Source organism: Carettochelys insculpta, chromosome 10 (genome assembly GCF_033958435.1).
Source record: "Carettochelys insculpta isolate YL-2023 chromosome 10, ASM3395843v1, whole genome shotgun sequence".
Lineage (NCBI taxonomy): Eukaryota > Metazoa > Chordata > Testudines > Carettochelyidae > Carettochelys > Carettochelys insculpta.
The window spans coordinates 6,432,426-6,447,558 of record NC_134146.1 but is presented as its reverse complement, the minus strand read 5'-3'; the positions used below and the strand labels follow the sequence as shown (position 1 = coordinate 6,447,558).

The 15,133-nt window shown below is 50.7% G+C and overlaps 1 protein-coding gene across 2 annotated transcripts in view; it reads right to left on the bottom strand.

Annotated features, from left to right (window-relative positions):
• DGKD (diacylglycerol kinase delta) overlaps positions 1-13,936 on the bottom strand; it is a 95,188-nt gene extending 81,252 nt beyond the window's left edge. For both annotated transcript variants that reach the window (XM_075003771.1, XM_075003772.1), the window contains exon 1: positions 13,763-13,936. In XM_075003771.1, coding sequence (XP_074859872.1) covers positions 13,763-13,936 — 174 coding nt within the window. The remainder of the gene's footprint in view (positions 1-13,762) is intronic.
• Between the last annotated feature and the right edge of the window lie 1,197 nt (positions 13,937-15,133).

The window sequence follows — 15,133 nt, the reverse complement described above, 5'->3', positions numbered from 1 at the left end:
TCTGGATGGCGGTCAGTTTCAAGCAGAGTGCTGCAAGGGTTGGTTCTGGGGCTGGTGTTGTTCGACATCTTTATGAATGACCTGGATGAGGGACTGGATTGCACCCTCAGCGAGTTTGTGGACAACACAAAGCCGGGGAAGAAATAGATACGCTGGAGGGTAGAGACAGGATCCAGAGTGAGCTGGATAAATTGGAGGATTGGGCCAAAAGAAATCTGATGTGGGTCAACAAGGAGAAGTGTAGAGTCCTGAACTTGGGACAGAAGGATCCCAAGCATTGTTATAGGCTGGGGACCGACTGGCTAAGGAGCAGCACAGCAGAAAAGGACCTAGGGATTATGGTAGTGGAAAGGCTAAATATGAGTAAACAGCGTACCCTTGTAGCCAAGAAGGCTAAAGGCATATTAGGATGCATTAGGAGGAGCACTGCAAGCAGATCTAGAGAAGTGGTGGTTCCCCTCTATTCGGCACTGGTGAGGCCACATCTGGAATACTGTGTTCAGATTTGGGCCCCCCAGTATAAAAAGGATGTGGATGTGCTGCAGCAGGTTCAGCGGAGGGCAACAAAAATTATTAAGGGGCTGAAGCACATGACCTATGAGGAGAGGCTGAGGGATTTGGGCTTGTTTAGTCTACAGAAGAAAAGGCTGAGGGGTGATTTAATAGCAGCCTTCAGTTTCCTGAAGAGGAGCTCTAAAGAGGATGGTGAGAAATTGTTCTCAGTGGTGTCAGATAGCAGAGCAAGGAATAATGGTCTGAAGTTAGAGAGGAAAAGGTGTAGGTTGGATATTAGGAAAAACTACTTCACCAGGAGGGTAGTAAAGCACTGGAATGCGTTGCCTAGAGAGGTGGTGCATTCGCCATCTCTAGAGGTTTTTAAGTCCCGGCTTGACAAGGTCCTGGCTGGGATGACTTAAGTGGAGTTGATCCTGCTTGAAGCAGGGTGCTGGACTAGATGACCTCCTGAGGTCCCTTCCAGTCCTATGATTCTATAATTCATCGATTTTCAGAAGGCATTTGACAGTATAGATCAGAAAATGATTTGGGCGGTGTTGGAGTCATAGAGAGTGGATAGCAGACTGATACAGTTGTTGAAGGATATCAATGACAATGTGGAGGAAGTGGTGAAAACATGTGGAGAGTTGGGAAGTTGGTTTAGAACAAGTAGAAGTACAAGACAAGGAGATTCGATATTGCTGAGTACCTTCGTCACACATCTAGACAGAGCAATAGACAAGATCAAGGAATAAAGAGAAGTTACTCACTTGTAGTAACGATGGTTCTTCGAGATGTGTCCCCGTGGGTGCTCCACAGTAGGTGTCAGACTCACCCGGCGCCACAGATCGGAATTCTTCTAGCAGTTTCCACTGGATCATGCATGCGCTGATGCGCTCCGCTCCCTTGCGCGCCCTCAGTCATGTGCGCGATCCGGTCCCCACCAGTTCCTTGACCAACCGCCCCGGATGCTCCTGAAAAACACCGGACAGAGATCCGAAGCGGGGAGGATGGGCAGGTAGTGGAGCACCCACGGGAACACATCTCGAAGAACCATCGTTACTACAAGTGAGTAACCTCTTTCTTCTTCGAGTGGTCCTCGTGGGTGCTCCACAGTAGGTGACTACCCAGCAGTAACCCAAAGTAAGGAGGTGGGTACTCGATTCACGTGCAGCTTGCCCTTGAGAGGACTGCTGTCGACAGACGGGTATCCTCATCGAACACCCGATGCAGGGCATAATGCTTGGCGAAGGTGTCGTAGGATGACCAAGTCGCCGCTCTGCAAATGTCTTTCAATGCGATTCCCTTGAAGAAGGCCGTTGATGCCTCCACCGCTCTGGTGGAGTGAGCCCTGGGCGTGGCTAGCAAAGGGGTCTTTCGAAGCTCGTAGCACAGTTTTATACAAGACACAATGTGATTTGAAATTCTCTGGGAAGAGAGGCCCTCCCGTTTCGACCTGGGAGCGAGAGACACCAGAAGCCTGTCCGTTTTCCGGAAGGGCTTAGTTCTGTCTACGTAAAAGGCCAACGCCCTCCTCACATCTAGGAGGTGGAGGCGCGCCTCCCTTGCTGGAGCTGTGAGGCTTTGGGTAAAACAAGGGTAATACTATTGGTTCGTTAATGTGGAACTCTGAGGAAACTTTCGGAACGAAGGCTGGGTGTAACCATAAGATCACCGCCTGCTTTGAGAATACTGTGCAGGGCGGCGTTTCCATCACTGCTGCAAGCTCGCTCACCCTGCGGGCTGACGTAATCGCAAGAAGGAAGGTTGTTTTCATGGTAAGTAGTCGGAGGGGTACCGTGGCTAATGGTTCGAAGGGTGGTCCCGATAGCGTGTGCAGTACCAAGTCCAAACTCCACGACGGTGGTAGCGGTTTTCGAGGAGGGTACAGGTTTACCAACCCCTTCAAGAACCTTGCGACGATAGGATGGGCGAATACGGTGGGCCCTTCCTCTTTGTGCCGAAAAGCTGATATAGCTGCGAGGTGGACTTTTAGCGAGGACAGAGAGAGCCCGTCTCGTCTGAGGTCCAGCAGGTATTCTAGAATTACAGTTATAGGGATGTCCAGAGGAGCTAACTGTTTGGCAGAGCACCAGGTGGTAAAGTGTGTCCATTTCTGTTCGTAAGTCCTCCTGGTGGAGGTCCTTTGGCTACACTCTAAGACTTGTCTTACTCCCTCCGTACAAGTGCTCTCTAAGGCGCTGAGCCATGGATTAACCATGCTTGTAGGCGGAGTCCCTGAGGGTGCGGATGCACTATGGACCCCTGAGCCTGCGTGACTAAGTCCGGCGCTACCGGTAGGAGGAGTGGTGGACAATCCGTCATGCGCAGAAGCAGGGGAAACCATTGTTGTCGCTCCCAAGTTGGAACTATGAGTATCATGCGAGCTCTCTCCCTTCTGACTTTCTGCAGAACCTTGTGGATAAGTGTTGTGGGGGGAAACGCGTAGAGTAGAGGGCCCTTCCATGGGATCATGAAGGCGTCCCCCAGGGACCCCCGCCCTATTCCTGCTCTGGAGCAGTACTGAGGCCATTTCTTGTTGCACTTGGTGGCAAACAAATCGACTTGGGGAAACCCCCAGGTGTGAAATATGCGTCGTAGCAGGTCGGAGCGGATCTGCCATTCGTGCATGAGTGTAAAGCGCCTGCTCAGTTGATCTGCCTTCACGTTGTGGGCACCCGGCAAGTACGAGGCTTTCAACGTTATGTTGTTTGCAATGCACCAATTCCACAATCGGACTGCTTCTGCATATAGCACACGGGACTGTGCCCCTCCTTGTCGATTGATGTAGAACATGGTGGAGCTATTGTCAGTATTGATCCCGACTATTTTGCCGTGCAGGTATTTCCGAAAATGTCTGCACACATTGAACACTGCTCTGAGCTCCAGTACGTTTATGTGCAGTGTCTGTTCCGTGGAGGACGATAGCCCTTGTGTCACCTTGCTGCCAATGTGAGCTCCCCCTCCTTTGTGGGAGGCGTCAGTTGTAAGAAAAATGGAAATTTGTGGTTGGTGGAAGGGCACTCCCACTAGCAGCTTCTTGGGATCTGCCCACCACGCGAGCGACTTCTGTACCTCCGTCGTGGGTGATACTACCTTGTGGACAGTATGGGTTGCCGGTCTGTAAACGCTCGCCAGCCAATGCTGCAGGCTTCGCATGTGTAACCTGGCATTCTGTACCACAAACGTGGCGGACGCCATGTGCCCCAACAGTTGCAGGCATGTTAGGATCGGCACCACGGGGCTGTACATCATGACTTGCACCAAGGATTTGATGGTGCGGAAGTGGGCATCGGGCAGGTATACTCTTGATGCGATAGAGTTTATGCGCGCCCCTATGAACTCTATATCTTGCGTGGGTTCAGTCTTTGACTTTGCAAGGTTGACAACTAGGCCCAGCGAAGTAAATGTGTTCGTGTAACACATATCATGCATAGGACCTCTGCCTTTGAGGCCCCTTTCAGTAGGCAGTCATCCAGGTATGGAAAAATAAACACGCCCTGCCTGTGCAGGTAAGCTGATACCACTGCCAGGGTTTTGGTAAAGACTCTGGGTGCCGAGGATAGGCCAAATGGAAGAACCCTGTATTGGAAATGCTCCCCGCCGACCGTGAAGCGGAGGAAGCATCTGTGTGCCGGGTGGATTGTTATATGAAAGTAAGCGTCTTGTAAGTCAACTGTAATCATCCGGAAGAGCTGCTTGAGCAAGTATCTGTTGAGGCCCTGAAGGTCCAAAATCGGTCTCCAGCCTCCTGTTTTCTTCTCTGTTAGGAAGTATCGTGAGTAAAAACCTTTCCCTTGGAATTGTTCCGGTACTCTTTCCACGGCCCCTATGAACACGAGGTGATCTACCTCCTGCTTCAGCCTTGCCTCTTGAGAAGGGTCCCTGAGAAGAGGCCGGGTGGGAGGTTTTGTCAGTGGTAGTGACTGGAAGGGGATCATGTAACCCGTGGCTATAATTTCCAGCACCTATTTGTCTGTTGTGATATTTTGCCACTGGGAGTGGAACAGTTTGAGGCGATGATGGAACATGAGGTGAGAGTGGCATTGAGCGATGGTGTTGATAGTGCAGTCCTCGACATACCTGTCAAACTTGCTGCCCCCGGGCTTGCCCTGAGGTTGTGCGACTTTGTTGAGAACATTGCCTGGGGGCCCTATACTGTTGCTGCTGTTGATGGCGCCCTTGGTCATAGCCTCGCTGATATTGTGTGTGTTGTGGTTGGTAAGCGTAGTGCCTTTGCTGAGGATAGAATTTCTTTTTCTTGTATGGAGGAGTGTAGATACCCAAGGTCTTAAGTGTGGCCCTCGAATCTTTGCTAGAGTGTAGGACCGAGTCGGTTGATTCTGCAAACAGCTTTTGCTTGTCGAAGGGAAGATCCATGATCTTCGCCTGTAGATCTCTGGGGATACCAGACGTCTGGAGCCAGGACTCCCTACGCATTACCACTGCTGCAACTGTTGAGCGTACCGCTGTGTATGCCACGTCCAGGGCAATCTGAACTCCCGTTCGCGAGGCCGCATAGCCCTCCTGGACGATCGCCTTTAACACCGGCTTCTTGTCCTCTGGGAGGGAATCCATGAGAGAGGTAAGTCTAGAGTAGTTGTCAAAGTTATGGTTTGATAAATGTGCCATGTAGTTTGCCATTCTCAGTAATAAGGTAGAGGAGGAGTAGACCTTCCTGCCGAACAGCTCTAATTTCTTAGCATCTTTATCTGACCCCCCTGATTTGTACTGAGGTGTCTTCGACCTCTGCTGGGACAATTCGACCACCAAAGAATTGGGCTGTGGGTGGCTAAACAGGAATTCCATGCCCTTGGCTGGGACGAAGTATTTCTTATCTGCCCTTTTATTCGTAGGCGGAATAGAGGCTGGAGTCTGCCATATGTTAGTGGCTAACTCCATAATGGCTTCGTCCAGTGGAATAGCCATTTTAGATGAAGCCAGGGGTCTCAAATTTTTCAGGAGTTTATGATGCTTCTCCTGCACCTCTGCTATTTGAATGTCCTGCGTGTATGCTACTCTTTTGAACAGCTCTTGGAATTGTTTAAGGTCATCCGGAGGGGAGACATCCCCGGGGACAACTGCCTCATCTGGGGAGGATGAGGAGGAGCCGCTAGGATAAACCTCCCCCAAGTCCTCTGGCTCCCGAGTTCGCTGGTATTGTTGCTCCCTCGTGGGCTGTGAAGGAAAGTCTCAGGACTCCAGACCGAATTCCCCCTGGGACAGCTGCATTCCTCTCCCAGAGCAAGAGTGTACACGGGGCTATTGGCGAGGAGTGGGAGCGGATCTGCCCCTGGATCTAGACCTCCGATGTCGGTGTTCAGTATGAGGAGGACGGCCATAACAACATGGACAAGGGCCCGGTGATGGAGACCTGGACCACGATCGGAGTGTGTACCCTTAATGTCTGGGACAGCGGGATCTCTGTGACGACATTGATAATGGTGAAGCTGGTTTGTGATAGTACTCATGGGGATCCATGCCCAAAAAGGGTGAAGGTGGCCTGAGCCAAGGTGAAGGTGGTTGGAGGAATGGAGAGGGAGGTGCGAAATAGGCCGGTGGAGTTGCTGCCCTACGATGTAGCGTGTGTATCTCGGCGGGGGGGGGGGGGGGGGGGGGATGGGTGATAACGACATCGCAGCCCTGCCTGGAAATGGACTGAGGTGCCGGGTTTTGGCTCTAGCTTTCCCCTGCCCCTGCAGGATGAGCACTGCCCCCTCCCGTGCCGGGGATCTTGGCCCCACTGTCGGTGCCGCGCTCGGTACCATCATAAGCGGTGCCGTGCGGGTAGCTTCCTCCGGCACCGCCAGGCCCTGTGCTGGGTGCCCCTGCGCCATCGGCGCCATGAGAGCTAGTGCCGCGTGAGGCGGCGCCGCCGATTCTGGCGCTTGCCGTGCTGGCACCCACAGCACCCTCAGTGCCAACTGCTGAATAGCTGGAGGCCCGGCCCCGGCCACGTGCGCTACTGCGCTGCCGCTTTCATCAGCCCGCGGCTCAGGGCTCTGCGTTCCGCTTGTCCTGCTCGCTGAAACCGCCGGCAAGGATCGAGCTGGGGAGAGTTTCCTCTTCTTTTGCACAGAGGGGGTCAAAGAAGTCGCCTTCCTTTTATGCGACCCAGAAGGCCCTTCTGTGTGAGGCTTCTCCGGCGGCTCAGGCTGAAGGGCCTTATCAAACAAGATCATTTTGAGCCTCATCTCTCTGTCCTTCCTGGCCCTGGCCATAAGCTTAGCGCAGTGCGAACACTTCTGGGTAACACGGGACTCCCCCAAGCAGCAAATGCACTTACTATGCCCATCAGAGGCTGGCATAGCCTCGTGGCATGACTCACACTTCTTAAACCCCGAGGAAGACATTGCGATGAGTCTTTACCGTTAATAGGGTACTTAGCTGCTAATCAGTGCGTTCTACAACCCAAATAACATTCACGGCCTTCAGGGTAGCGGACGGCTTAACCAGCCTTCTTTGTCCGCTCCCCTTCCCTCCGTTCCTCTTCTCTCCTACTATTTTGTATGTTTTTGTTTTTTTTTGTATAATAGTAGAACAACGAGCTAACAAGTAAAAACAACTATCTTATCTGTCTCAGGCTTTAGAGCCGGAGCGGATTCTGTCTGCAGCCTTTGGCGGTTGAGAAGGAACTGGCAGGGACCAGATTGTGCACATGACCGAGGGTGCGCAAGGGAGCGGCGCGCGTCAGCGCATGCGCGATCCAGTGGAAACTGCTAGAAGAATTCCTATCTGCAGTGCCGGGCGACCCCGACACCTACTGTGGAGCACCCACGGGGACCACTCGAAGAAGAAACAGAAGGGCTATCTGCGTGCGGGATAAGAATTAACAACTCGAGGCTCACAGATGACAGTTATTATTGAAGAAGATGAGACGCTAGCAAAAACAGTGCAGGTGCTAAATGAGGAAGGGAAGCGGTACGGACTGACTATGAACATCGATAAAACAAAAACAATGGTATTTGGAGATAAGGAAATAGGAAGGAAGATCAGTGTAGACGGGATTGAATTTGAGAACGTAGTAATGTTCTTGTATTTGGGGAGCAACATAACGTATGATCTAGACAGTAAGAAGGAAACAGCAACTAGAATAGCGAAAGCAAGAGCAAGTTTGAAGGCGATGGATAAGATCTGGAAAAGCAAAGCGATTAGCTTAGGAATGAAGCTGAGCATCTCAAAAACGTGTGTATTCAGCAGCATGTTGTACGGATGTGAGATGTGGGTGACAATGAAAGATGCGAAGAGAAGAATACTGGCGTTCAAGAGAAATTGTTATAGAAAGATCTGGAGAATAGTATGGATGCAGAAAGACACCAACGAGGAATTATATAAGAAGATGCAGCCAAAAGAGAAGGTTATACAAAGCAAGTTACAGCTATTCAGGCATATTTGCAGAATGAACGACAAACAAAAAATCAAGACCCCCGAGTTCGGCATAATGGACCATTTGAATAGGAGAGGCAGACCCCACAGAGAATGGGTAGATAATACAGTAGATTGGTGTGGAGCTAGTCCACATTGGACAGGGAAAGATGGAAGGAAACAGAGAGGCAAACACCAACGGGCACTGAGCCCATGGTTGATGATGATGATGATGAGGCTTGATTTAAAGAGCACAGATATTGTCATACCAATTAAAACATCTAAGAGTTCTGTTCTCCTTCCTGAAGTTTGAACCATTAACTTGACCTGAGCTGTTATCATATGTAGGTTACTAGCCCCAATTCTCAGAAATTTGTGCTCAGGTTTTCTGGCTTAGGTTGCAAGAGCCGAGAAAAATCTGATGAACTAGTTCTACCATAGTACAAACATGTGCTGTTTCAGGTATATGGCTCTTAGGACAGATCTACACTATAGCGCAGAGGTCAGCAACCTCTGGCATGGGTGCCAAGAGTGGCATGCGAGCCCACCCCTCCTGTCCCATGCGGCCAGGAGCTTGCTCAAAGTCATACCACATGCAGATTACCAAAAGACCAGTTAACGCTACCAACCACCTCCTAAATGGTAAAGCTCTGCATCTTAATCTACTTATTAATGAAGCTGTTTTTAGTGGAACTATTAGTGGCTTTAAAAAGTATCAGTGGTACTTGGACTGGCACGCAGACTGTACATAGAGGTCAAAAGGTCAAATTTCAGGCCTCCACCTCAGAGAGGCTGCTGACCCCCTGCTATAGTGGAAGAATGAATTGTTACACAATTCCATCTACATTAATTATGTAGCCGGCAAAGGTAACTTAATTGACGCTTCTGTGCCATCTCCACTAAGGGAGGTTGAAGTGAGGGCATGCTTACTTCCCTTATTCCTAACAGGGGGCAGAAGTACTGGGGACAACATAGGTGTCCTGTAAATTTGATTGAGCATGTCCCTACTATGCATGCTAAGTTGAATGCTGGAATATTGACCGCAGCAGGGTTGATATTACTGATAGTGAAGATGTACTCCTAGTCCCTGCCTGGATTGTGGTATGAAGCCATTGCAATGTCTGACATGAAATGCCTCTAAAATATGTCCTTCAAGTCCTACTGGTAGGTGGCTGTAAGGCAAACCTATTGAGAGGTGGTGTACACAGCGCAGTGGATAAAAACAGAACAGTAAGTGAATTAAGCAGCAAACTCTTCAAACACACAATTACCTAGAATGTTACGTATCTGGTATGAACTTTCTGAAATGTGTCCTCTCTTACCACATGCATATGACACCTGTATTAAATTGGTGAACTGCTTTGTTCCCCCTTGTCTTATCTCAGTTGATTAAATCTTGAAAAATTTCTCCGCCCCTTGGGTGACAGTAGTGGAGTTCAAATGACCACCTTTTGGTCAGTTTCACCGATGTCTATGGTGCACTCAAGAAGAGAAAATGATCAATGTCTTGTCAGTCTCCTCTAGCTGCACTGAAATTAACATAAAAGTGAAGAGAAGGAAGTCTCTCCTCCTTCCAAATCTAGCTCCCCTGTTCTTCAAAGAGTGCCTTAGAAACAGCAGCAGACAAAGCACTAGGATTATTTCTTACTGGCACAGCCATCCCTTCCATAGGACAAAGTGGGATGGCCACCCCAGACCCTGAGCTTTTCAGGGGCCCGCAGCAGCCGCCTTACCTCATTCTATAGATGGGAGGGGAAAGATTACGCAGGACAGTCAGCAGGGCAAGGTCTCCAAGTTCCCCCTCAGGACTGCCCTGCTTACTTGTACTGCTAGATGCTCCTGTGAACCAGTTTTAGCAATGGTAAAATCACTGGCAAAGACTCGGCTTCTGCATCTATACTCATTTTTATTTCCAACCACTGCGGGATGGACAGACAGCACGGATCCTCTCACCAATTTACTATGATTGGACTATTTGGGGTGGTTTTCTCTCGTGACTTCTAGCTAGCATGTGCTGATTTCAAGCCTGGCATTTGAGACTAAAAATCACAGTCAACACCCACTTTTAACCAGCACCACTTGCCTCAGTGTTACCAAGGGAGTGTATTTCAGTCAAGAGCACTTAATTATCATGCAGGTTTAGCAATAACTGAAATGAAAGCTTATGCACCTTTAAGTCAGAAGGCCTTCAGAGTGAAGTTTTTCTGCTCCTCTGGGAAGTAGAAATGGGAAAAATTTCTTGCTGATCGCAGCAGTACAGGAAACAAATCAAACCAAAACATAGCTCTGAAATATTTGACGTTTACTGCAAAGACCAAGTAAATCCGGATAAACCAATTGGCAAGCCTAGCTGTAAGAGCTTCACGATCGCAATGTTATGGTGAAGAGTTCCCCTACTGGCAGCAACCTAATAAACACTTCAGATGATTGAGCTGCAAAATCAACTGTAGGAATAGCCTTGAGGCAACTGCAGCTAAAGGTGTGATTAGAAGAGACATACATCCTCAGGGTGCACTGGAAGTAGTCTTCCATCATTCACGAACTCCTGAACCTTATGGTAGCCTGTCCTATGTTATTCTATAACTAAGCATAGCCAGTGGAAAATGAATTTTATCTTTGTAAAAAGAAGTAGCTCCTTATCACCAGTCTGCCTGACCTCTTCATAAATCTAGCCAAAACTGTGGCTTCCCACACACTAGTCTTGTATGGCTCTTCTTCCTGTTCCTTGAGACATCCTGATGCAGCATGTAGAAGAGAGGTGGGTGAAGAAGAATGATGAAGTAAAATGAGGGAAAGCAGCAGAATTAAGCAATCCTGAATGCTATAATGTTCAGGGTTGCTTGAAGAACCTGACATTGTTTAGCAGCCAAAGATCTCCTGCAGATTAAAATAAGGGAGGTTTAAGGGCTATAGACAATTTCTGTTTATAATCCTTGGTCTTAACATGTTTATGTTCACATAGCACAAGTAGCTGATTTAGGCTTTTTCCAGTCATACTGACGTGGGAAATGATGTAAAACATAGCAAGTGATTAAGTAGGGACGCAGGCAAGAGTTCAATTTTATTTGAACTGCAGCAAATCTAAGGCATCTCAGTCTTAGAATCTCAAGTGCCACACAGCTGGGGAGAGGAAGGTTCCCATCCCAGTGTGGTAAAAGGGTCTGTCCTTGTTTTTACTACTAACCACAATTAAGGTGACTGTATTTTCCTATGCTGAATGAGAGACACCTGGTAAAAATACTCATATTAAAGAGAGTTTAATTGCAATCAGAACTATGAAGTATAAACATTCAAATTAATATCAAGTTGACTGAACCCCCACTTAAAAACAATACTGTGTAATACCTCTTTATCTTTGAAGGTTTTAGGGCTCACATGAGGAGAAATAACACACACACTCCTTTAGTACACCTCTCACACAGGGGGGTAGCTGAATGACCCTCCCTGGTGCTCTCCACCCCTCCATGCCTAGCTGGGCCCCAGGGACAGGCTACTCTATCTATGACTACTCCATGCTTCCGCACCTTCTGCCTCCCCCATGACTGAAGCAGCTTGTCCTTTCCTGCCCTCACAGGGTAAAAGGGAGATATCTACAGGATGCTGCTGGCCACCAACATAACCCAGATGCCCCCTGTTTGCCATTTACAGCACAGGCATTGTGTGCTAGGGCCCAGGAAACTTGACTGCAGGAGCAATTTGCCCATTTTTAAGAAAAAGCTGAAACATTTACAGCATGGGTATCCAACCTTTTGGCTTGCCTGGGCTGCACGGAGTGAAGAGGAATTGTCTTGGGCCACGTATAAAATATATAATATAGTTAATGTATATAAATCACATAATAATGTTAAAAGTTTATGATCTCGTGGGGCCGCATTACTAGCTGTCTAGGGCCACGGGTTGGACATGCCTGATTTACAGGAAGGTTCAGATATGAGACTGTCCCTTTAAAAATGGGATGTCTGGTCACAGCAACCACAATGCACAGATACTAAAGCCAAATTCACTAGTGTGACTGCTGCATCCTTCCTCCCTATCAACAGGGGATTCCAGCTACAGGCACTATTAAGAGAACACAGGGTTCATCCGGCTTCATGCGGTAAGCTTTTCTAACATCCAATCCTTCAGGTGCAGCAGAGGATCTAGAAAGTACTTGATGGTTCACACAGACTGACAGCTGAAATCTAACCACTTGTTTGCAGAACCTTGATGGGATGTGCTCAGAATGCTCAGGGTTTTGCTGTTTGATAAACTTCCTCCTTTACCGTCAGAGTTAAAGAGCCATCTCTGCCACACTGGGGAAAAGCAAGAAATGACATGGGGTCCCCAGCACCAAACTCCAGAGTACGTGCTGATACTTAATTGTATCCCTCACAAATGACTTTCCTTCCTTACTTCCACTGGAAAATAAGGGGCTCAAAACTGTGACCACTGTAATGATCCTCAGCAGAATGATGACAATGCCCACATGTGAGAAGAGGACAACAATATCAGAGGCAGAGTCATCACCAGAACTGGGGTACATAAAAACTATTTGGAAGATATCTCTGGCAAGATACACCTTCTGTCCAGCTCCATGAAAAAGACCCCAGTACCTCAAACAAGCCTCCAGTATCCCAGCCAGTATTATGCTGACCCTCTGGAGATAACAGCAAAGGGTGAAAGGATAACCTGCTATTTCCATTCAATGTAAGTATATGTAAAATCAAAGAAACACAGAGGACTTCAAGTAGCTATACTGAGAAGCCAAAGAGCTGCAAAACATGGATGAGCAGTCCTCTATTGAATCCTCTTCCCCGATCTAAGAGAATCCCCATGTCTTCTCCCTGCGGATAGCACCACAGCAGGACTACAATGGAAGTTCCTCTCAAACTGGCAAAATGTTACCACTGAGCTGAAAGACAGTCTAACACCTTTGCTAACACCAACAGGAGATGAGGGGATGCAGTCTGACCAAAGAAATAAGGGGAGGCACATTCTGAACAACCAGCTGGAGCAGGGAGTTGCGGGGAGATCGGGGGTGTCTGACCAGGCAAATGAGGGTACAGGGTAACTCAGTCTGATAGGACATATGAAAAGCAGAAGGCACAATCTCAATGGGGAACACAGTTGGGAATGAGCAGAGTCTGTCTGAGGCCAGGGAAAATATGCAGTTCAGGGCACAGCATGATGGATATAGGAATAGTGGTGGGGAACAGGGTGATGGGCGAGACAGTCTGACCAGGAGACACAAAGGTCCAATCTGACGGGTAGGTGTGGGGCTGAGAAGCAGAGTCTGAGAGAGGGAGACAGTCTGATGGGGGTTATGGAACCAGGGTGCCAGTCTGACTGAGGGGGATGAGGGGCACAAGGTAATTTCCGACTAGAGATGTGGGGGCACAGTCCGACCCAGGAGAAGTGCGGTGGGAGACAGTGTGACACAGAGGAATGGGAGACACTGGCCACACTGACTGGGAATGGGGAACACGTCACACACGCTGACTGAGGGAGCTCAGTGTGACAGAGTGGTGGGGGTGCAGGAGGCCACTAGGGATGAGGGTACAGCGTTACCCTGGGGCAGGGGGTGCAGTCTCACTCAGAGGAAATGGGGGGCACGGGGCACTCTGACTGGGGAGGGGGGCACAGTGTGACACCGTAGGGGGAGCACACGCTGACTGGGGAGGGGCTCAGGGCGCGCGCTGACTGGGGAGGGGGGCACAGGATGAGGGGTGGGGGCACAGTGTGACACGGGGGGAGGGGCAGGCGCTGACCGGGGGACCCAGCCTGGCGCGGGGAGCCGGGGCAGTGCCGCGGAAGGGAGGTCGGGCTCCAGGGCGCGGAGCTGGCGGGGCAGAGCCGGCCCAGTGCGGCTGCAGCGCGAGGCCCGGCCCGCAGCCCCCCGCCGCCGGCGCCGCGCCGCACGCACCTTCTGGCGGATCTGGCCGGACGTGGAGACCTTGCGGATGAGCTTGTGCGGCGAGCCCGGCTCCTGCTCCGGCTCGCTGTCCGACGACTCCTCCGTCGCGGCGGCGGCGGCGGCGGCAGCGGCAGCAGCAGCAGCGACCCCAGCCTGGGGCCGCGAGGCGTCCGCCGCCGCCATGCTGCAGCCTGAGGAGCAGGGCGGCCCGGCGCCCCCTAGTGGCCGGCGCCCGCGTCTCTGTGACGCGCTCCCTGGCGGGCAGAGGTGGAGCGACAGGCGGCTTCCTGGAGACTCCGCAGGCGAGAGGGGCGCAGGCCCCGCGTGTGCGCCCCTCGGGGGAGCCTGGGGGTGTGGCTTGAGCCCCATCCTGTGAGCGAGGTCAGCGCTTCTCGTCCCCCCAGCCCGCTCTGTGCCCCACACCTCTGTCCCTCCCGTTGCACCCCCACGACCCCAGCCCCACCCACTCTCCTCTAGTCTGCCCCAACCCCCTTGTTCCACCCCCATTAACCTCCAACGTCCCAGTTCTGCCCCCCCCCCGCTAGCTGACTCCCTGGTCCAGCTACCAGCTCGGCAAACCCTCCATTGGAGGGACTAATGCAGGGAAGGGTGTCCATTAAATCAGAGGGTTTATTGCCCACTTTCCCATGCAGGTGCCCCCCTCCCCCAAATAAATACCCATGACTCACTGCTGGGGGAGCTGGAACCACTGCCACAGCTGGGGGCCCTGCCCATGGCTGGAGACTCCATCTGGGCCTGGAGGAGCTGCTTCTGCCACTGGAGCCACTCCAAGCTGCTCCCAGCAGGGGTGGAGTACGTATGCCCACCTATGCGCCCCACCCCTGGTGTGAGGGGCACGTGGCAGCCCCTGCATCAGCTCTTCTAGGCTGTGGCAGCTCAAAGCAACTGATCCCTGCAGCTGCAGCAGCAGGAAGTTGCCTGACATTTTTCAGGGGGTTGGGGGGATTTAGGGTTTACAGGCCCTGGTTAAGCGGACTTTGGGAAGGGTGGGGGGAGCCTGAAAGACATCTGTTGTTCCTGAAGTCCACTAAACCGGTGTCTGTAAAAATCAAGGGTTTACTGCACACACTGTTCCAACCCCCAGCTAGATTTGAGCTCCCTTGATTCTGTATCCAAGCCCCCACCCGGCCCTGACCTTTGGCTCTAGCATTGAGACAGACACACCAATACCCACATCATGGTCCATCTTCACTGATTTCCGCAACACCAGCACTGATGACATTGGCCCATAATGGCATCAAATCCCAGTTTGCCACTCAGATCTGGTGCTGTGCTAGAATGAGCCACTGTCACTAACTATGGACAATGCAATCACCCACATTCCCTCAGTGCTGAAGGCTTTTGAGTCTTCCACAACAG